This window comes from Ammodytes marinus, assembly GCF_949987685.1.
Source record: "Ammodytes marinus genome assembly, chromosome: 13".
Classification (NCBI taxonomy): domain Eukaryota; kingdom Metazoa; phylum Chordata; class Actinopteri; order Uranoscopiformes; family Ammodytidae; genus Ammodytes; species Ammodytes marinus.
The window spans coordinates 12,685,926-12,710,172 of NC_137217.1; the positions used below are offsets into that span (position 1 = coordinate 12,685,926).

At 40.6% G+C, this 24,247-nt stretch overlaps 1 protein-coding gene across 2 annotated transcripts in view; it reads right to left on the reverse strand.

Moving 5' to 3' along the window:
* triob (trio Rho guanine nucleotide exchange factor b) overlaps positions 1 to 24,247 on the reverse strand; it is a 110,906-nt gene that overhangs the window by 74,329 nt on the left and 12,330 nt on the right. The window contains exon 1 of one of the 2 annotated variants that reach the window (XM_080039273.1): positions 4,438 to 4,577. The exons of the other annotated variant lie outside the window; for it this stretch is intronic. Coding sequence (XP_079895399.1) covers positions 4,438 to 4,504 — 67 coding nt within the window. The 5' untranslated portion in view covers positions 4,505 to 4,577. Of the gene's footprint in view, positions 1 to 4,437; positions 4,578 to 24,247 lie in introns of those variants that run through there. 2 annotated transcript variants of the gene reach the window in all.

The following is a 24,247-nucleotide window of genomic DNA, read 5'->3' on the forward strand; positions in this document are numbered from 1 at the left end:
TAAGATGGAGGGAAGGGTCAGCCATCGTACCTGGAGCAGTTTGGGGTTAAGTGTCTTGCTCAAGGACACAATGGTAGAGATGGTGGGCACCGGAGATGTTATACCAACCACTAGTTTTACCATTAATACCCATACTATCCATTGCCGGGGATCGAACCAGCTACCTCATGGTTACTGGTCGGCCCCCTTTCCTCTAGTCTCGGCCATCCTACCAGAGCCACAGTTTGTTTTTATCTACTTACACTATCTACTTTCATTAGGGATCTGCAATATGAAGGTGGTAGTGTGTAGTGTCTGCCATTACCTCACATGTTATTGTGGACAATATAATTGTTTGCATATTATGGGCTGTTACAAGCAGGTTGGTGTCTCCTGTGTGACAACCCTGACTAAAATAACAGCAAGTGTGGGTTGCCCAGGTGCAACATGGGGATCAGATGAACAACTTAGAGCTCTATCTCTCTCTCTCTCTCGCTCGCTCTCTCTTGTTCTGCCTTTTGCTCCCTTTCTCTCTCTTTTCAGCTGTCTATCTGTTTCATTCGTTTATTTTCCTTTTAGTTATTTTACTCAAACACTCAGTCTTTCCATCCCTTCCTGAGATATAAAACCACTTCTAGCAGCCTCTACTCTACTCTTCTCCAGTACTGTGACCTTCAGTCAGAGCTGGCAGGGGGCCTGGGGACTATGGTGGTGAGCTCCACTTTCACCAGATCTCTCGTATTGTTGTTACAGTGTGGCTTACAGTAAAAATAACACTGTGCTCCTACCACAACCCCTTGACCTGGATCTAACCCCAATGGCACAGCGAAAAAGAGTATGAATAAGTCATAACAAATGGGAAGTGTAGGAAGCAAAAACTAATCTCATGGAACAGGCTGTCCTGCTACTGAAAGAAATAACTGTTATTATGTCTTTGATGTGGTTAAGGCCATGACAAGGGCTGACATGTGCAGAATTTCTGTTGTTCGTTTTAACATTTTTATTCTCCTCGTTCATCATTTCAGCACTGGCCACGATCACATCTCCCGACACAAGTGTCTCCTACTCAAACACATACTGAATGTGAACATTGAAGACAGGTCAACAAGCACCGTGCAACTACAATGTAACTAGATGAGAAATAACTGTATGACTATGCAATAGAGTGCTTTTTCCTGTTGAAGCCCAATGAGTATTTTTATTTTTTAACATCATTTATAACCTTTATTTATGAAAGGGAAGGCCTTTGAGAGCAATCTCTCTTTTACTACAAAGATACCCGATTACAATACATAAGAGCAAACCAAAGCACACTACAATGTACAACAAATACACCTGAAATAACTATCATCACATTAGTACCAAAACAAATAACCTAAATAAAAAATGACCTCTATGTGATGCATATTCATAATTCATAACTGAACGTAAAACAACATAACCTAGGGATGGCAGGTTGAAACAAACATATCTTCACCTCAATATAGCCAACCGATCGATTGCAAATAAAGACAACCTCATACAGAGCGCAGGAAACATAAAGCTCTGTAAATCCTGTCCACACCATACATTACAGCAAATCTTGGTCCTACCCTAAATATAACTCTTATTTAGTACAGTGTGTGAACAGCTAAGGGGCCAATGCTAAGATAAACAATGGTCAGCACAGCAGCCTTGAGCAAGCCACTGTACATACAAAGCTATTTCACTGAGCTATTTGTGAACCCAATAGAGGCCCCAATCAACGCCGTCTCAACGCTGTATAATAAACAACCCTGCTCACATCTGTGCTCTCAATACTGCACTTCACACATTTCTTAAATAACACTGTCAGCACTGTCTGGGACATGCATGTGTAGTAAAAGCACCAACAATAACATGATTGAAGAGAGAAAATGCACACAGAAAACACAGGGAATAATGGATTGTGTACAAGTAGGACAAAGCCTGCGAGGGTCTTTTTGCATGCATAGGCCTAGTTGTTTGATATGTTAAGGTTGGAATGAACCTTGACAGAATATAAGTACTGTAGTCTGTGCGTGTTCTTAATATGGTACTACAGCTGCTTCTTTATTCCTTTCACACCCCAGTGGGCCTGGATAATAACAACCTCACCTCAATGTACAATTTACAAATCTCCTCTTTCCTCTTTTTCTGATCTCTCAACATGTGACATCCTACCACCCTATCTCGATCTCTCTCTCTCTCTCTCCGCATTCTCCCATCCCTCTGTTGACTCTATTGACTTCTGACATACTTATATTAGTGGTCCCCTAGGCCTCGCTATTAGCAACCCTCTGTGTCACTTGCCGATACGTAATACTGTCTTTTTTTTAAACAGAGTTTTGAGTCCACACGCTAATACATGGCTGAATTTGAAAGGAGCAGAGAATACGGGAGTCGAGGCTACACAGGCAGTCAGCTCTTATGACAAGAACAATTCTTTTTGCCCATTGTCTATGTCAGCAAAGGAGGACCGAAGCAGCAGCCCTTTGATCGGAAGCATTGGTCCTGCCATAATCAACTTGCAGCAACTCTGTTCTGTATATGTCTAGGATTCAAACCGAATGACTGTCCTCCTGGGGGTAAATACAACAAAAATGGGACATCTAAAGTTTCTCTATAGCGCCTTAAGTTTTAAAAGTCAGCAACAAAGTTTGACCGGTCATCCACTAGACTAGTTTTTATTTCCCTGAACAGTGACTATTGGGGACACTGTGAAAGCATTGCTGCTTTAGCTTTTATAGGGCGTGACAAATAACTTTAATATTGATCTTTCCATAAAAGTGTGAAGGTCTTGTACAGTAAATTGACAAAAGGTGCACCTGTCCCAAGCTAAATTATTGATTGATTGATTGCACAGTCAGCATCATAAGTAATACGTTGGAGCCATGGCTTAAGTTTTCTTGGGATGTTAAATTAGGCTTGGCCAGAGGTTATATAAATCCTCCCTCAGCTGTTGTAATCTCATTCTGCAGTGCATGCTCTCCTCATGACAAATAGCACTATTCCTCCTAATCGCCTCACGCCAGTCATCTCCTGAGACATCTGCATACATTACCCCTGCAGGCACCGTGTAACTCGGTGATCGAATCGAGGGGATAAAAAAAACAAATACAAGAAAATCCTTTTTATGGGGGTAATATCATACCAGCTACCTGATCAGGAGACTTTGGAAAGGAAAAAACAAAGTTACATATATGGCTAGCAAGCTGAAAGCTTTGCAGGCTTACAGACTGTGCACGCAGGGACTTGTTTTTAGCCTCAAGTATAGCATTATCGTTCAGTAAACATGAGCTGAACAGTATAGTCCTAGACACTTTTCTATTTGATGCTATTGTAACATAACCAGTGTTTTTGTCCATACAGCACAGCACAAGCTGAGCTCAAACATAAAATAATTCACAAACATACAACACTCTCTCATCGTCATTGTCTAAGTTAAATCTGTCACAGGCACAAAATAAATGCATATGTCAAAATGATGCAGGCTAACTGCAATATCACAGGGACTGAAGTCACAGCTCAGCCTCAGCAACATCAAGCAAAGGAAACTGTATAAAAAAATTAAATTAAATACTTTAGAACAGCATTATTAAATGGGAAACGTATTAGTTTGTATTATAGTGTCAGCTGCTCCTTTTATTCTTTCCTCTAGGGAATTGCTTGAATACAGCTACATTGCACCAAGCATTTTAAAAGTAGGACTTCCTTTTAACAGTATGCATGTGTTCTTCACATTGCTTGATGCTCAGAAAACAATAGTGCATTATGATCCAGATATCCGATCATTCACTGACAGAGGACAGTGCCAAGATTGTGGGACCATGGATTACAGACAAACTGCCAAATATTATAAATCAGAAATGAAAACAAAATTATAATTGTCCAACAAGTATACAAAGTATACAAAAAAACACTGTTAAAAAGAGTTGCGGTTTCTACACATGCAAAACAAAAGCTTAACAAATAACTTACTATAATGCAACACTACATTAGAACCTAGTAATGTAGTCTTCTCCGCTATTTATTTCTAGCACACACACAAACACATGATAAAGGTTATTGAATAGGAAAACTGAATCAAATGTACATCATAAGCTGCAGTGCAATACTATCATCCAGCAACATCCAACCACTCTTTTATGGATTTCTACAGCATACATTTTGTGACCACAATGGTTTATCAAAACAAATAAGGCAAGAAACAGGAAGTTATACTGCAGTTGGGTTAGAAAGCTGCAGTGAGGCTTCCCTCCGCTCTCATCTTAAACTCTAACATTAACAAAGAGGACATTTTTCTCATTTGCATAACAGAAAACTGTTTTTAAATCACTTTTCACATGTCACGTTCAGAACAAAATACAGTAGAAGAAAGCTAGCAAAGGTTCATTATATTGTCAAGTCAAAAAATAAACTGCATTCTGGATAGAACAGAATACATAGAGGATACTGTACCTGAGAGTCTGATCAGGGTTTTTCCAGCCTGGGCGTACTGCCAGCTGTGGTTATCCAACACTGCCATTGTAAACCATGAACCAGCACTGAACTGTCCCGGTCAATCTAGGCCTAAACTAACCCTACACATGTTAACTGTGGTTATCACCCGAACAGTTCTAGCTTTTCTAGCTGTACCATTGTTGTCCGGCGAGGAGGCAACGGAACAACTGCCTAGCCATATATTGGCCAACGCCCTGCCGCCCACTGAGCTGCAGAAAGCCAAAAGGCACTGCCAGCTCCTTTTTGCATTCACCAACTGGCTTTCTTTTTTGCCATGTCCCCCACATGTCACTGACCCCTCCCCAAAAGAAGATTTACTCACAAGTGCTGCTTTGCACTAAACAGTTTCTCCCCTGTATGCCTCACTAAGGGGGGGGGGGGGCGGGGGGGGGGGGTTAAGCCAGCCAAACAGTTGTCGTTAGTGGATTTGCGGGTGCAATAATAATTTAACTATGTCGGTCCGGTATTTATTTATCAAGAGCACAGATGATGAGAAATTTAAATTCACATTATATAACAGTTCTGACACAGTATTCTGAGAACTTTAAAAAAACAACACTCAAACTACGTCATCAACCCTACGCAAATTAATTAAGACTAAAGGCTCTAAGGGTTTGCTCCTTTTATGAGCATGGCTTAATTTGATTCCAATACTCGTATATGTCCATGTCCATAAAACAGTTGCTTGATTGGAAGCCAACATGGTTTAAACTGAGGGAAACAAAAACAAAGAGCTCGTTCACTGTTTACTCGTAGAAAGAAATTAAGCTTCTTTGTTGCCTCTCGAAGGAAAAGTCAAGGGGGATTAGAATTATTTCTCAAAATCGTGAGAAAAGCCCCGATAAGCTCCAAAAGAAAGAAAAGGTTTACGAGACTTGAGGCTCAAGAAGTTGTGATCCGGCAACTAAAACTTTTGTGATTAAACATGCATCAGCACTAAACAGAGATTTTCATTTACATTGTATACAGTATTTTGTCTGGGCCCACCTACCGACTTTGCTAGCAGTCTGACATGGCTCCAAAGTCAGCCGGCCCTTTCTGTGTCGAAGAAAGCCCATGTAGTGGACACGGAACAACATGGTCAGACTAGACATGTTCCCTGTCAAAGAAAACCATCCGCTATGTACCAATGTGGTGAGAAAGGAGCTTCCAAAAGCAGGCGATACTGTGGACTGTATTTAGTCACACTTACAGTAGATGTCCGAGACTGAGGTGTCAAATGGGTTCTCCAGTTCTGATAAGAGGTTTAAATAGTTCTTATTTAGCACTAATGTTGAGGGTGTTCATGTCTTGACAGCCTTCTCTTCTCACTGTCCTGCTGTACTTTTATGTGAGCGTCGAGGTCACATATCTGAATGATCCTGTTGGAATAAATAACTGAGAGGGATTGTCACCTCTGAGAAAGAAGCATGTGATTTGTATGTAACGGTTATACAAACAGATGAGTGAGTGACTTTGTAGTAGGTTCAGCTGTTGATGCCTAACATATAGCCTATAGATAGACTCGCCATTATATAATAAAAGTTATTACAACAACACTGTCGGCGCATCTACATGAAGTAAGCCTTCAGTGATCACGCATGGATTTCATACCTTCTGCTGTACATTCAGGTCTTTACTTAGCAGTAGAATCAACAACTGAAACATTTGTTGGGCGCTTTTGGGGAGTTTTCTTAATTTATGTGCGGCATTCTCAGTAGGCAACACAAGTGTGTTAACGCTGCCATACTGAGAAATGCAGAGAGAGTTTTGTGGAGCTGATAGGCTAAAACAACTTTATGCAAACTTATTTTTGCCGATGGCTATAATGTAACCGACATTAATGTATATGAAAAAGTTACGCAATATAGCTTTAAAAGCTTGAACATGTGTGTGTGTGTGTGTGTGTGTGTGCAAAGTGTGAGAGGGATCGACAGTAAAAAAATAGAATAAAAAACATAAATCTGCATCTGTCTGTTTGCGAGCCCCACAACAGTACACAGTCAGTACACAGTACAAACTAACAGGGCAGCCAGCTGACTCACAGTGAAGCAGAGAGGAGATCGCTTTGTACGGGATTAGGGAACGCCATTCATCAGCTTCCTCTATGCAAACCAAGCTCCGATTGTCCCGCCGCACAACAAAAACCAAGCCAATAAACCACTGGGCACCAAATAACACTTGACAAGGCAGGGTGCTGAAGAGAGAGAGAGAGAGAGAGAGAGAGAGAGAGAGAGAGAGAGAGAGAGAGAGAGAGAGAGAGAGAGAGAGAGTGCTTCCCTGGTGCTTCAGAAGAAAGGAGAACAGATAAAGAGAGAGGAAGGGGAGAACGTGCTTGAGACAACACCATAGTCAGCTGTCCTTCACTCAGTTTTAGACAGTCATGGCTCAAAGCAGATGGGACTTGAAATGATGGTGTCACACAGTAGGAGGGAGAGGACGGATGGTATGCTTCGATTTTTTTTTCAAGCTCTGGCAATTTTGCAAATATAGCGCCGGAATGTCTAATACAAAACATAAGAATATAAATACGCACAATATCACAAAAAGGGTTCGTGCTTGGCTGAGTTAAAAAAGTGAGCATTTTAAGAAGCAGAAGACACCAGGCAGTTCGATGAAAACTGATTTTTCAAATACATCTCAACTGCTTTGACTAGGGGACATGGAAAATGAAGAATAAGAAGAGCTGGGGTATTGTGGAGTTGAGGGGTCATGTGAAAAAAACAACAACTGCTTTTATTCATGTAGATGAAAATGCACTTGCCCAAATTTACTTTTAACCTGTTCACCCAACATTTTTTGCTAACACTGTACACATCAAAAAGAAGGAAATACTGATATGCACAGTATCGAATACATGCATTCCTGCTTGGGACCAAACATGAAGCAACATTCACCACTTTTCAAAGCATAACAGTCAGGTCAGCTAAACCATGACCTCAGCAGGCAGCAGCACAGAGCAACAGCTGAGTGCTGATAATAGGATTATTTACTCCTACAAACCTCATGGACAACTTAAAGGGTGAAGTGTGGTGATGAAGCTGGTATTAGCACTTTAAGCATTGTTTGTTACTTATAAAGTAGCAAACAGGAGGCTCTGTAAAAGACGTCAATTGGCAGTTACTTAGTGTCGGATCACTTCTGTGTATGTTGCTTACAGAATAAAAAGGTAAGATAACTAAAACAGAAGTAAAGGGAATGTGCAAACTTATTCGAAATGCAGTTGAACGACCTTGCTGTATATTTGTAATTTATTTTATATTAAAAACTATCTTTAATGAATGCCTGTAAACGGGTGCTGAATGATAAACCACAAGCTTTAAGGTCTCATAACAATTCCATCAAACAGAACAAATAAAGTATAACTGAATTCCAACCCCAGTTGTCTTTAGTGTGACTGTGATAGTGTGTGTGACTGTGTATCTTCGTGTGGTGTGCACCTGCAGGAATTGCTAAAAGCAGCATAGTTCCTGTTTACAAGCTCAGCAGACAGTGCCACTTCCCAGAGGAACACACACACACACACACACACACACACACACACACACACACACACACACACACACACACACACACACACACACACACACACACACACACACACACACACACACACACACACACACACACACACACACACACACACACACAGATCCCTTTGGTTGTTCTGTGCATTATTATTTTAGTTGTGTGGGTGTGTGTGTGTGACCCGTGTGTGTGTGTGTGTGACCCACGAGAGTTTGAGTGGATTGTTTCTGCTGGTGCACATATGCATCAATTTCTACTCTCCTGTCAGCCTCTGCTCATCCCTCGTCCTAACTCAATTTATTTCTCTGTGATCCTCCTTCTCCCATCCCTCACTTCCACTCATCTTCTCGTCTCCCTTGTTTCTCACCAAACCTTGCACTCGCTTACATTCCTCTACAGCCATTCCCAAGGCAAGGCAAGGCAAGGCAAGTTTATTTATATAGCACAATTCAGACACAAGGCCACTCAAAGTGCTTTACAGGGGCAAGATTAGAATACATAAAACATATTATAAAACATTTAAAAGCGAATAAAAGAAGCAAATAAAAATAAAATTAAAATTAAAACTCGATTTAAAAACATAATAAAAGAAGCAAATAAAATGAAAATTGCAAGTTAAAAAGGAAACAAAAAAGTCTTCAGACTCGATTTAAAAGAACTGAGAGTTGCAGCAGACCTCAAGTTCTCTGGGAGTTTGTTCCAGATTGTTGGTGCATAAAAACTAAAAGCTGCTTCTCCTCGTTTAGTCCTAACTCTAGGGACTGTAAGTAGACCTGTCCCAGACGACCTAAGGGCTCTGGACGGTTCATAACTTATCAGCATATCAGTAATGTATTTTGGCCCTAAACCATTTAGTGCTTTATAAACCAACATCAGAATTTTGAAATCAATTCTTTGAGTGACTGGAAGCCAATGTAAAGACCTCAGAACTGGGGTAATGTGATCCACCTTTTTGGTCCTAGTGAGGACTCGAGCAGCAGCGTTCTGAATTAGCTGAAGCTGTCTGATTGATTTTTTTGGAAGGCCAGCAAGGACACTGTTACAGTAGTCAAGTCTACTAAAGATAAATGCATGGACAAGTTTTTCTAAATCTTGCTGAGACATAAGCCCTTTAATTCTTGATATGTTTTTTAGGTGGTAGTAGGCTGATTTATTGATTGATTTTATGTGTTTCTTGAAATTCAAGTCAGAGTCTACAACAACACCAAGATTTCTGGCTTGGGGTGTAGTTTCTAACATAATGGATGTAAGCTGTGCGCTGACTTTTAATTGTTCATCTTTGGCACCAAAGACAATTACTTCAGTTTTATCGTTGTTTAATTGAAGGAAATTTTGGCACATCCAATCATTGATTTGTTCAATGCACTTACTCAGTGCCTGTATTGGACTGTAGTCTCCTGGTGATATGGTTATGTAAATTTGTGTGTCGTCTGCATAATTATGGTAGCATAATTTGTTCTTATTCATAATCTGAGCTAGTGGGAGCATGTAGATGTTAAATAGAAGAGGGCCAAGAATGGAACCTTGGGGGACCCCGCATGTAATATTTGTCCGCTCAGATGTGAAATTGCCTATTGACACATAGTAGTCTCTATCCTTTAAGTAGGATTCAAACCAGCTTAGTACAGTTCCCGAAAGTCCAACCCAGTTTGCTAGTCGATCTAGTAATATGCTGTGGTCAACTGTGTCAAAAGCGGCACTGAGATCCAGTAAAACTAAGACAGAACTTTTGCCACTGTCTGTGTTTAAATGGATGTCATTGAGGACCTTAACCAGAGCAGTCTCAGTACTGTGGTGTTGTCGAAATCCTGACTGGAAGACATCAAAGCAGTTATTCATTGCTAAGTAGTTATTTAGCTGTTGATAAACAGCTTTTTCAATGATTTTACTTAAAAATGGTAGGTTAGATATGGGCCTATAATTTTTCATGAGTGATGTATCTAGATTGTTCTTTTTTAAGAGTGGCTTGATGACTGCTGTTTTCAGGGCCTGTGGGAATACACCTGTCTGAAGGGACATGTTGACAATTTGTAGAACATCTGAGGCCATACAGCTAAAAACAGTTTTAAAGAAGCCTGTGGGCAGAATGTCAAGGCAACAGGATGAGGAGTTCAGGTGTTGTATAATGTCCTCCAGGTTTTTCTGGTTTATAAGATAAAATTCTGTCATTGCATTTGAATTGATTTTAAGAGGGAACACATATGTTGAACTTGGTATTGATGCAGTGACAGCTTGTCTAATTTTGTGAATTTTCTCAGTAAAGAAGGAGGCAAATTCATTGCAGGCCCTCGTGGAAAGATGCTCAGATGCTACTGGCACAGGAGGGTTTGTTAATCTGTCGACAGTAGCAAACAGGGCACGTGCATTGTTGTTGTTTTTGGTGATGATGTCAGAAAACAAAGACTGCCTTGCATTTCTCAGTTCTGAGTTAAACGTGCACAGTTTCTCTTTGAAGATGTCATAATGAACCTGGAGATTTGTTTTTCGCCACCTGCGTTCTGCTTTACGGCACTCTCTTCTTTCTATTCTGACCTGCGGGGCATTTCTCCAAGGAGATCTTTTCTTACCAGAGACAACCTTCATCTTAGTGGGCGCAATAGCATCTATAACACTTGTAAGTTTGCCGTTAAAGTTGTCTAAGAGCTCCTTAACTGAGTTACAGGGGAGGGGTGGTATCGAAGAAAATGCTTGAATGAATGTTTCACTGGTATTTTCTGTAATATACCGCTTTTTGATTACTTTTGACTGATCAATTGTGTGAACAGACATTGTACTCTCAAAAAATAAACAGGAATGGTCCGTGAGGGGACCCATATCTGCCACTGTTATGTCTGAAATGTTCATTCCTCTGGAAATGATAAGGTCCAGCGTGTGCCCTTTGTTATGAGTTGGTTTGTCAACATGCTGATTTAGTCCAAAGTTGTCAAGGACACAGCACAGTTCTTTCGCACATCTGTCCTCTGGTTTGTCAGTATGAATATTGAAATCTCCGACGATTAATACACAGTCAAACTCAGTACAGATTACAGACAGCAGTTCAGTAAGTTCATCAAAAAAGCTTGCATTGTATTGTGGTGGCCGGTAGATATTGATGAAAATAGCTCTAGAGGCTGAATTTAACTGTAGAGCAACATACTCAAATGAATCAAAATTTCCATAAGACATCTTTTTGCATTGTAGAGATTCTTTAAACAGAATAGCAACCCCCCCTCCTTTTTTATGCACTCTGGATTCACTCACAAAATTGTAATTTGCGGGGGCGGACTCTATAAGAACAGCTGAGCTGTTATCTTGGTCTAACCAAGTTTCAGTTAAAAACATAAAATTAAGATTGTGCCTAGTAATAAGATCATTAATTAAAAATGTTTTACCTGCCAAGGATCTGATGTTTAATAAAGCTAAATTTAGTGTGTTCGAAGCATTGTCAGCCCGATTTATTTCAGCACACTGTGGCTGAAGAGGAATGCTTATCAGATTTGATACATTTACAGGATTTAAGAGTTTCCTGTTACTTGAGATACACTTTGAGAAACAGGGCCCCAGCTTATCCTGTGAGTCGTAGGCGTTAACTATGTAGCCGCGGCCCGGCACATATCAACAAGTGCTGACATCATCAGTCTCCCTAGCCTGATGATGATGACGTCGCGGTGGGATCAGAGGGGGTTTGCGTGGCGGGGTGAAGAGCCGGGCGCTGTGGCTTAGATTGGCGAGTTGAGGGGGACGTTGACTGCTGGGGGTACATATGATTTCCTTAAATCCCAGATCAGGAGAGGATGGAGAAAGGGTGGTTGTAGGAGAGAAACGAGGAGAGAGAGGTCGGCTTGGTGTTGACCTGCGTGGTCCAGGGGAGACGGGGATGGGTGGAGCCCCCTCCTCTCTGCCCTGATATCTCTCCTGGTCTGAGCTGTCATCTGGGGCCGGCAGTTGTCCTTCGGCGCTGCTGCTACGCTGTGTTATCTTCTTCTCCTGGGCCTTGTCCTTGGCACGAACAGATTGGTGACGTAGGACGTACATCACGTTGGATGTGAATAGTTTGACTCCAGCCTTATTTAGACAAAGTCCATCTGTCTTAAAAAGCTGCTTGCGGTTCCAGAAAATGTTAAAATTGTCAATAAAATGCACTGAGTGGTCAGGGCACACAGTTGAAAGCCATGTGTTCAGTGCTAACAGTCTAGTGAATCGCTCAGGTCCTCTTCTGATTGGTGGCAGAGGACCACTGATAAACACCTCAGCATTCAGTGAGCTGACCGTGTTCAGGAGATTCTTAAAGTCCTGTTTCAACATTTCAGACTCTTGTTTTACAACATCATTTGATCCGATGTGCAGAATGATGTTCTTTACAGTTGTGTGTGCAGCTGCAATTTCCAGGATTCTCTCTTCTAGGTCCGACACCATATCATTTGGAAAGCAGAGTACTTTGGTATCAACACTAAACATGCTTTTCATATCTCTAACAGAAAAGTCTCCAACTATCAGGGTTTCAGGCCTGGTCGTTAGCTTGGTTAGCCCGGTTGTTAGCTCTCTCTGTGGCTCTTGGCTTTCGGGCCTTACCTTGTTGTGTGAAGGCGCTATGCTATCTTGGTCATCAGAGGGAAATCCAGGGACTTGCATCAGTGGAGTAAACCGGTTCGACACTTGCACACTTGTTTGCTGTGGAAGTTTGTTGTTGTTACCTCTCTCCCTTGCAGTAATCCATTGCTGCGGCCTCCGAGGCGCGGGGGTTGAGGAGGCACCGTGCCTGAGTGATAACGCAGGCCAGCCATCCAGATCAGTCATCTCATGGTGCTCGGCCCTGCCCCACTCCCTCCCTCCCTCCCTCCCTCTCCTCGTGTCACTCCGTTCCTCTGTGAATAGGTTTTCAGTAGACTTGTCATCAACAAAGACCAGACAATGTACCGTTGAGTAAACACAACACACAGCAGACAGCCAACTGCAGGCTATGGCTCCAAGCCTCAAACCTGTCTCCAAGCCAGGAGCTGGCTAGTGGATCCCATGGCTTTCCACTGTTATTACAGCCATGATAACATCAGTCTAATGCAAACAGGGAGTCACAGGACTATGGAATATCTGATTAACATATACGCATGGCTACACACACGCACACGTAAACACACACACACACACATGCACAAACGTCCAAATAGAGGGGTCAGTGGTCACCAAAAAACGTTACATGTTTGAGCTCATCTCTGTTCTGAAGGTTATGACACTGGAACCAACTTACTCCGGAGACGTCCCTATTGTGAAATGCTGTGTTAACTGGTGGGAGTATGTTTGCAATTGCCAGGTTAAAATATAACACCCAATTTAAACTGTTGAGCAATTCCTAATCTAAACTCCTCTACAGTATTTTGCTGTGGCTTCTAAGTGTCTTAGTTTTGTAACCATCCTTGAAGAGGAAAGGGGGGAGTACTGAAAGCTGAGAGAGACAGAGAATGATAGAGGTGAGAAAAATGAGAATTAGGGACAGGAATGGAGGAAAAGAGAGAAATAAACATTCTTTCGGCATGGTTTTTGTCTGCTCTCAATTTGGGATGCTCTCTCCAAGCCATTTAATTGTAGGTCTTTTTAGGACTTCTGGCAGCAAGCAACAGAGAAGAACCACATCTGAATCCGGACTCCACCCTAACTGCATACGCAGGCTACCACATACAGTCATGTTAAACTGTACGACGTTCTGTTTTTATCTGCATTACTTTTCTAAGGGACAAACAAACAAATGGGATACCTACACTCTGTAGCCTGAGAGGTCATGTACTGTAGGTCTGTCAACAGAGAGACAAGGAGATAGAGAGATAAACCAACATAGTCACTCCCAGCACTCTCTGTATCACACAGTAGGGGTCACTACAGTAAAACAGTTGTGTATGGGCAGCTCAAACCATACACTAAAAACATGTTTTGGGTGACATCATCAATGGGTCTCTGGAGGAGCATTTTTGCAGTGCAATACACTAAGGACTGGTTTCGCAGACATGGATTAAGCCTAGTTCTGGACTAAATTGTACTTTCAATAGACAATCTCCATTCAACATTCCATTTAGTCCAGGACTAGGCTAAATCCATGTCTGTGAAACTGGCCCTAAGAGTTCTTAGTTTAGTCCAACAAACAAGTTCCAATTATATTACCGTATACTGTTTTTTGAAGAATACATATCATTTTAAAGTTTTCCAAATCCCCACTGAAAAAAACTGAGGAGTCAGCTGCAGTGGTTGTTCATTACTTAAAACACAGTCCCTATTTTCTGAAAGGATTAAATAAATATTATCCGCAATTGTGTCCAGTTTAGACATCCACAGCGATAGCAATCACCTAAAAAGGGAAAATAAAAGAGCAAACAAACAATATGTTTGATAACATGCCTCACCATTACCAATAATGCATCTGCTTTCAGAATCAGATATTTAAATGCGCATTTATACCAACGTGATCTTAAACCTTTTCATCCCAAACAGCAAAATGATAGAAAAGCGATACAAATCCAAATGAAAGAAACATTCCCAACATTTCTGATTCTGACCCTAATTTCTCCATCACCCAGCTCTACATGAATCCACATTGACGGGCTGCTTAAATATTAAATGCGTATGGGTCAATCTTTTTTTTTTTTTTTACAGCTAGGACTCTCAGCTCTCAATGTCTGCATGGGTAAGGGTTCAGTGTGTCAATGGGGAAATATTTTCTCAGACTCACCCACATGACTCAGGATTTACTTTAGTTTGGATGGCTAGAATACCAAACAGTTTGTACAATGTAGACTTTTAAACAGTGCCGGCACTTTAGACATTTACAATGATGTGGCATATTTATTAAATATATTATTAACATTAATGAACTTTATCTTAGAAAACACCTAGGGATAATGAATACAGCGGATCATCCAGAACGCCTACTGCTAATCTCATACAATACAAAGCGATCGCCCTGACGGATAAAGCCGCTCATGCCTTAAAAGAATATCAAGTGGAATAATAAGTGGATAGTTTCCCACTACATTGGCAAACAGGGCCAGCCAGATATAAAGTTAAATCACACCAAATAGTCTCCTACTTAAATAGTATTTTATGTATTTCCTTCATATCTACATTCTTCCGAAATGTATCAGATGAGGGCAGTTTCAAGTACGTAAACAGACCTCTTCTGGTTGTCCGGGTTTAAGTAGAACACATTTGACAAGTCCTTAGGCTACACCTGGGGAAAGTGGACCAAAATTATCATTGTATGAGCAAGGCCATGGCAATTGTTTGTTTATTTATTTATTTATTTATTTATTTATTTATTTATTTATTTATTTATTTATTTATTAATTAATTATTTCGGACAATTCCACACAATACACAATTTTCTCTTTCACATATTCATACATCTTACTTTGTGTTGTCCGAAGGGTGACGGAAGAAGCCAAAGGCTTATCAGGTCCCGCTCCCAGTTTCATCAGATTCGGATTCAGATACACAGATACAGAGTTACTGTTACATAAAAATAAAAATAAAAAAAAACACAATTTTGTTGATGTTTTTTTGTTTTTGATGATTTTGCTCTTTTTTTTTTTTTTTTTTAAGCAGCTGCAGTCCAATACACAGTCAATTGTTAAATGTTACATGGTTTATTTGTAAATGATAAAATGTACAACCTAAATCTGTGATGTCAGGTAGAAAATCTGGAGCTATTTCAAAAAATAAACAAAGTTCAAAAAGATCTCTGCACACCTGAGCGGATAACAGGTGTGACGGACAGAGATGCAGCAAAACTATAAGATGACTGATGAAGGTCTCTTTCTAATACATTATTATCAGCGAGAAAAACATTGCGAAAATGTGTGTTATTAATTCAATATTATATAGTTCTGGACTCCAGCTGAGACGTCAAAGGTTTGTGTCTTCAATCTGTGGTCTACAGTTCTGGGAGGCTTCCAGATAAAAAATGCAGGAAACATATATCAATTATTAAAATTTATTTTTCCTTTATGTTGAATATTCCTAGCGATGTGATGCTACCCAAGCTAATGATATCTCTTCTTGTCATCTCCTATGGTTACACCCCCCTTTCTATGTAAACAAAAACCTTTGCAGGAGGAGAAGTGCGACCGCATGACACACATGCATTCGTTAGTTAGCAGGCAGACCAAAAATAGATAGTTGTGATGCTGTGGTGATGCTGTACAGAGGTAGCTCTATGTATAGAGCAGGGTTTAAGGCAGGGGTGTCCAAACTTTTTTCACTGAGGGCCACATACAGAAAAATCTACAAAGGGCCGGGCCACTTTGCAAAAATAACACATTTATCAGGACATGTAGCTGCTCTGATGTTTAGTTTCATAGTGTCTTCGTAAATTGTAATCCTTCTTCACGGCAACACTTTCCTTGCACATTAAACAGACACATCCCCCCTCTTGTTTATATGCCAATGATACACCCAGTGTTTTCTGCCTTTGCGTCCAATGTCCAGCAGGGTGAAAATAGTATCCAGCCGAGGTCCCGACCCTCCTAGGTGGGTCTGGGGGTATGCCCCCCCGGGAGATTTTTTAAAGTTTTTAAAGTGAAATGCATGAATCTGGTGCACTTTGAGAGGGAAATTAAGAGGCTAAATCTGAAGAATTTTGTATGAAAAAAAAATGGAGACACTGTGTCAGATGAATTAGAAGCTATTGGAGAAGGACACATAGATTTTCCATAATAATATTAATTTAAATAAAATATTATGCAGGGTCCTCTGGGATGGGCTTGTTGCTCTTTTTCTTTTATGGGACATATTTCTCTGTAATATAATGAGTGCATTTAAAGTATTTAAAAATTAAAAGCGCCATATTACATTATATTTTAAAAATGTGCCACGGGCCAATCAATCAGTGTTTGACACCCCTGCACTAGTGGGTTAACTAAGAAATGCAAAAAAAAAATAAAACATTTTTTTTTTTCAAAGGGCCATATTACATTATATTTTTACAATCGACCGCGGGCCAATAAAAAGCGGGCCGCAGTTGGCCCGCGGGCCGTAGTTTGGACACCCCTGGTTTAAGGGGAGCCAACTGTTGTCATTGGACCATGCATGTTTTACTGATATGATAAAAGCAATATCATGTAGTAGTAGTGAAAAACAAGTCACATTAATGCACTTCAAAATGCACATTAAATATTTGCCTGTGATATAACACACTCAAACACATACAACATTTAAGTCAAACGTCTCTCTCATCTAATGTTACAATTCTCGGTATTGTAAATCATACAATACTTACAAGGTTCAGAAGACAGAATCTGCATGGACATGTCTTCTGCTTGTCTCTGCGTCCCATACGCCCGAACCAGCTAATTTAGCCAATAAAGCAGGCAGCACGATTGCACAGGAGGCTAGCCATCCACACATGAGCTTCCTAAGGATAAGAGATGGTATAGTATCCCCCTCTAAAAGAAATGTGCTTGCAGCTTTCAAGAATCACAGCCTCCTGCATGTTTTTCACCATTATCAACACTGCTACAAGTAATCACCTTCATTAGGTGTCACCTTTTGTCAATGGAAGTGACACTGAAAGTAAAACCACAAGATATTATTCAAACTAATTCCTATGGGTTTTTTTGGGGGTGGAGAGTCTCTATAAGTTCCACAACAGGAACATACCTATCTATGTTCTGCCTGTGGTGTCAATACAGTCAAACTGATAGATATAACGATCCCATGACACGATCCAACACCATGCCCTATTGCTCTTTTCAATGAATGAATAAAAAGCATACTATAACTATTTCTTACGTATAACTTAGCACTGTTCCTGCAGCAGCACAGACATCAAAATCTGCAAACATATCCATTGAAGAGGATGGAAAAGGGCATTATGGTGATATTCCTCTGGACCAGCCAAGCATCCTTTAGGTCCCTGGAGTGAAGGAGCGACCAGCACAAATAGACAACAACCCCCCTCCCCGCGCTCCATGCATAGCCCCTCCCCCGTTGGTTCTCTCTAGCGAGGGATTGGCCAGCGTGCGAGAGAGGATGATGGCGATTGGATGGGTGATGAGAGTGGAACCTCGCTTTATTATGCATCAGTGCCCTCAAGGAAAAGACCGGCATAGAGAGAGAGAGAGAGAGAGAGAGAGAGAGAGAGAGAGAGAGAGAGAGAGAGAGAGAGAGAGAAAGAGATGATGATGATGTGGGAAACAGGAATGATATAAGGGTCGGAGGGGGAGGGAGGTGAATAAAGAAGAGAGGAGGAAGAGAGATAAGGGGAAGATGTGAAAGACTGAAAAAGCAACGTAAAAAATAAGGTACATTACATTGCTTACCTATTCTATCCAAACACTATCCATGTATAACGTGCATACATGAACACCTTTATTGCTATTAAAATCAAGTCTATTGTGAGACGAATTCTAATGGACACTACAGGGAAATGGATGTCCACAGCACAGAGGAACCCACTGTCTTGACCGCAGGGAATATGAAGTTTACAGCAGATGGAGCCTATTAAAATACAGTATGGACGGTGGTATGGTGGTGTATTTAATGTGTGTTTTATATGGAGGGAAAGGCTCAGCTATACATGGTGATTAGAATCAACATAGGTGAACGTTATTGTATTATACTGTGTACATATATCTGTGTTTATTATTGTCTTTAATTATCTAGCTATTTGATGTCTTTGAATTATCTAGATGGTATTAAGAGAACAATAATACTCTTTTCTTCCTTGACAATTGAATGCTATCTTTTACACATTGTGACTGATATTGATATTGACGAGGCCAATCATTTCATGCAATTTTGAGGTTTGAACCAACACTTTTATGTAAATAATTACTCTGTATGATTTTAAATCAGATTGAATTTTGATTACATGACACAGTTTGTGATACAGTAATGATGTAGTTTGAACCCTTCATAATGCAGTGATATGAAGCTGTGTCCAAAGATCACTGACATAAAAAACCCCCATTCAATAATGACCACGTTTGTATTAATAAAATAAATATATTTGATTTGCAATATGAACCCCAGTTGATTGAACTGATGTGGTGTTTGGAGAACCAACATTTTAGAATCGTTCTCTCCACCCCCCGGACCCTCTTTGGATTTGATTGTTTTGTTATTTTCAGCCACAGGAAAATACTGCTCGGCCAAACAGATATCATTATGTTGATATCCTGTGACAGGATGGTGCAAGCTGTGCTCTTTCTAAAACCAACACCGCCAGCGTTCCACGGCATGATCCAATTAAGGCCGCAGATGCACACATCCACATGCACCAGCACCATCTGAATGAACCACATGCACAGAGACACACAGAGGTGCACGTAAACACGACACACACACTCAGTAAAGAGTCCAGCTGCCTTTCTCTTATGGAAGACACCATATTGGCTTTCCTTTACATGTCATTATCAAGTCTCAATGTTCACCTGCTATGCTAAATCCTCTAACATATCCTGTAAGACCTTTTGTCAACTAAATACAAACCCTCCCTTTTAACACAGTGTTACAAGTGTCCTAGGACCTTTCAGTTGTAAACTGTGATTACACACTTTGTTGTATAGCATAGCATTACCAAATGCATGCCTCAATGCAAATTATAGTTGTTAATTGTCCAATAGCTTGATTAGGTGACATCGCCTTGTCTTGTTGTGTGCTTTTATGCAAGCTGAGTCCAAAAAAGTTCAGCCAACCCAACTATGATATATATACACCTCATGTGCTGGATGTGCTGTAGATGCAAGGAAATGGAACTGTAGCCTATGTGTACTATATGTATTGTATATATTTAAATGTGTGTATTTCCTCCCTCTTCTGCCTGTTTTTCAATGTTTTTACTAGCCCTTTTGCACCCATGGAAAAGGAAAGAAAAGAGGGAAATAGAGAGTGAGTGAGTAAACAAAATTCACTCAAAAAACACACACAACCACATCTACAGACACACCAAATAGAATATTCCCCGCCCTGGCCTCTGCAGGGGAGAATAAAAAAAAAACTCCAATGAACTCCAAAGAAGACCACTTCCTCCAATGCTGAAAAATGTGTGTGTGTGTGTGTGTGTGTGTGTGTGTGTGTGTGTGTGTGTGTGTGTGTGTGTGTGTGTGTGTGTGTGTGTGTGTGTGTGTGTGTGTGTGTGCCTGCCTGCTCGTCTACCCACAGAGCACATGGTTAGCATTCAAAGCCCAATTCAATAGGAACCACACAGTGAGCACAGTATGGGTAGAGTTGATAGATGGAGTTCACAGTGGAATTAGAGTGAACAGAAACATATGGAGGAGAGGAGAGGAGAGGAGAGGAGAGGAGAGGGCTCCCCATCTTTCTCCGTCTGTGTCCATGTTCAAACGTTAATCTATTCAATTCAGACAGCAAGAAAAGGACTGCAAATCATTCTCATGTAATCACCATACTATACATGCTACATGTTATTAGTGGAGCGAGAGATCAGAATCATCCTGATTGAACCGGCAGTTGGCTAATGTTGCAGATTATCTTGGATTGAGAGCTAGAGCATATCTGGGGAACAGTCCAACTATTTACTCTAAGCACGCTTTAGTCTTTAAATCCACATGCAGGGTAACTGTGTTTTGGGGGCACTTGTGATTTTTGTCTACTACAAAACCTATCCAGGGGGCGCCCTTAGCTCAGTTGGTAGGGCGTCCCCCCCATGGGCCTCGGCCAGCAGCGGACCCGGGTTCGATTCCAGTCTATCTCTGCATGTCACTCCCCTCTCTGCCCCTTTTTAACTCTGTCTCTACACTATCAATAAAGCATAACAATGCCAAAATATCTTTATAAATTAAAAAAAAAAAACCTATCCAGATTGCAGGCTTTTTTTCATTTTCATTCATCAAAAAACTACTAAATTAAATAAAGTAAGTCGACTTATAGACAGCTGTGTATGTAAATGGAATTGTCCATCTTGAACTGCGGGATCTTCCCAGACCCTGAGAGAAATAGATGAGTGCTGACAGAGTAGAGATGCACACACAACTCTCGGCGCGTAAGTAATGCCTACAATTACCAATGCTGTGCATTAATGTATCATATTGTCTCCATTGTGGGCAAGTTATCTAGCACTGGCTTCTGTAGATTTGTTTTGGCCAAATATTTGATTGAAGCCTTACCTCTTGTAGATGTGCTGACAGTGTTGTAGTGATTACACAGAATTCCTCATGTAGGCAACAGAAGTTGTGCACTATAGCATAAACAAACTGATTGGACTAGGAGAATTTGTAAGGGAATGCCAATGTGCCAACTCTTCACTTAATATATGTTCTTCACCATCCATTAATCTCTATCCGGATACATTATTACTTATTCCTCAACACATATTGACCGATAACACAGTCTCTATAAGTTCCCAAAGGTAGTGCGCACAGCTATGAACAAAGCAAGTCTAAGGCCTGAAAAGACCAATGTTTTTCAAAACATGTTGGCTAAACAAGCCAAGTTTAGATTAGAAAACAGGAAACAGCCAGTTAAGGTTATGTCAAATCCTTTGAAAGGAAGCAACAAAGAATCTAAAACTAGCACATCCCATGGAAGCGAGATCAAAAACCACAACAGTATGGCTGAGCAGCACCTGTAGCACTTGCAGAAAAAACATGGGGACAAGGCATACAGTACATGGTTAGGAGCATCGGCGTCGGCAGACCCTTTTCACCGGGGCACGTGCCCCGTTGTGGATCTGCGGTGCCTGGGTATGCCTGGGGCACTGATTTTTTAATTAATTAATTTATTTATACCTTTATTTTTTTTTTATTTAAGTCTGACTCATCTGGCAATCTACAGAATGCATGCTTGCATTTTTTTTTCTTAAAATAGGCCTATATGCATGGTGCCCCCCTCATTGGCCGGCCGCTGCAATGAAATGTACGAGACGAATGCACACACTGAGGAGAGAATCATTCTCCTTGATATCGACTTTTTGAACCTGTCCAGCACAGCGTCAGCGACCATTCACTCCGGCCGGCGTGAAGTGAAGTAAACAGTAACGGCCTCCACACACATCCTGCGTCTACCTCTGGAGCGCGTCGCGTTACCTTACTGCTGCCTCTCTCGGACTTTTCTCGGACACACATGCAACGTCTCAGCAGCTGCTGCTGCTGCAGCAGCGCTGCTTCTAAAAGCCCTATCTTTCTACATAGAGTTTTCATAGATAATTCCCATTAAAAATGAAGTTATTTCATGTCATCTATGATGCATATGATTTATATTGAGTCTGGACAGTAATCCGTTCGCCCCATTGCCATTTAAAAAAAAATGTTTTGCCATATTTTCGCTTGTTGGAAGTTTTATTTTGAAGGGGACACACCAGAAAATGGTGAAACTACAGCGAAAGCTGCCAGTATGAAGTCAATATGACTCTCAGCAGAGTATTTCAAAAATCACTTTACTGATTTATACGGGAGAGAGAGAGGGGGTGTGGTCGGGGAAGAAGAAGGCCGTAGACACAGATAGAGCAACGGAAAACTGTTGCGCTCATCATGATCTTTTTTATTTCTTCACTATATTGGATCTCTATATGTGTCATTTATCCAAAAATGAAATGCCAGAACTAATTGAAAATTAGGTTTTAAATCCCTCGGATTTTGATTGCACAATTAAATCGTGAAATAAAGGGATTATTCGCGTATACGACTGAGGGATGTTTTATTTTGAAATGTATGTATGTAGAGGTGTTTTTTTGTTTTTCCTTTTACAGTTGCACATTTCAAGTTTTCAGTTTTCAAGTTCATGTTTGCTGACAGATATTTAATGAAGATACGCTTTATGATAATAAATAAGTGCTATAAAGTATTTGCTCGCGTGCTTGCATTAATTATCTGTGCCCATGCTTTTTTTAAATAAATAATTGCCCAAAAATGTTTTAGCTCGCGCGCTTCGCGCGCTCGCATTTTCTTTTGGTGCCCTATTGTGCCCCTGTATGGTATTGGGTGAGCTGACGCCCCTGGTTAGGAGGAGGCAAATACAAATAACAAATACATTTCCAATTAGTGATTAAAAAAATTGTTGAATATGGATGTGAAGTCAGCCTTTCTGAGGGGATACACTCATCGCAAACACACAATACGTACACACACTCAGACAATGGACACATTCTTCTATTACCCATTGTTGGCACATAGTATAGGGGAGAACGGGGTAAGTAGGCACACTTTTTACTCTAGTGAGAATTGCTTATCACCTAAACATCTTTCAATAGGCATTCCTACATTAAATTGAAGCTTAAGGTGTTGGCTTGAAATGTGTACCCCTCACTTTTTCTATCTTATTGTAATAAATAAGAAATTAATCATCAAAGACACCCTTACACATTGTGACAACCAACCCCATCAAGGGGTCGGTTGTCAAACACTATGGGGTTGTTTGTCACAATGTTATCTTAATGGGAATAATCTTAAAAAGAAGGCAAGAAAGTAGAACTAAATTTGAAAGTTTAATTGCATTGTCAAGTTGACAAATATACCTACATAACTTACTGTAGCCTTGGCAGCTGGTCTAGTTTGGGATGCACTGGGTTGTTTTGATTTTGTTGCCCTTTTTTCTTTTGCTTGCTAGCTGCTCTATTCTTTCCTTCTCTGGGGTGTCAGTGAGGATACAGATTGACAATTTCTTTCGTTATTGGGTTCCTTTTCTGGCTGCAGCCTTGAGATAACATGTGACAACCAACCCCCCAAAAAATGTGACGACCAACCCCAACTTGAATTTCTTGCTAGCATCAAGGCCAACAACCATCTGACAACTAATTAGCTTGCTAACCACAATCTAAACTATAGTTTACCCTTCACACTTTGTATGGGTAACAATTGTTTTGTTATAAACCCATTGTGTAAAAGCCTAGAAGAAAAATACTGAGGAGCTAAATATTTTCAATTTGACATGAAAAACACAGTCGTCTCACCTCAAATTCAGCAGTCTAACTCCAAGGAAGACTATGTAGGTGACCTCTGATCCCAATTCTGGATATTTACATACCAAAATGTCACAGACAGCGCCTTCTGGTTCCGAGATATAACGATTGTGACAACCAACCCGTGTGACAAATTACCCCGTTCTCCCCTACATGTTTTGTTTTGTGGCCTTCATCACACTCCACATAGAGAATGTGCCACATCAGCTAATAAGTAAGCGGAAGATGTATTAGTCATCTTTTCTCCGAGAGGACTTTGTACACCTGCAATTTCATGTTACAGCGCAATAAAAAGATTCAGGCAATTTACTAAATCAGCCCGTTATCAACGAAAGTTAATTTTCTTCAAAGTAATTGAAAATGAACAATGAACAATCAGCCATA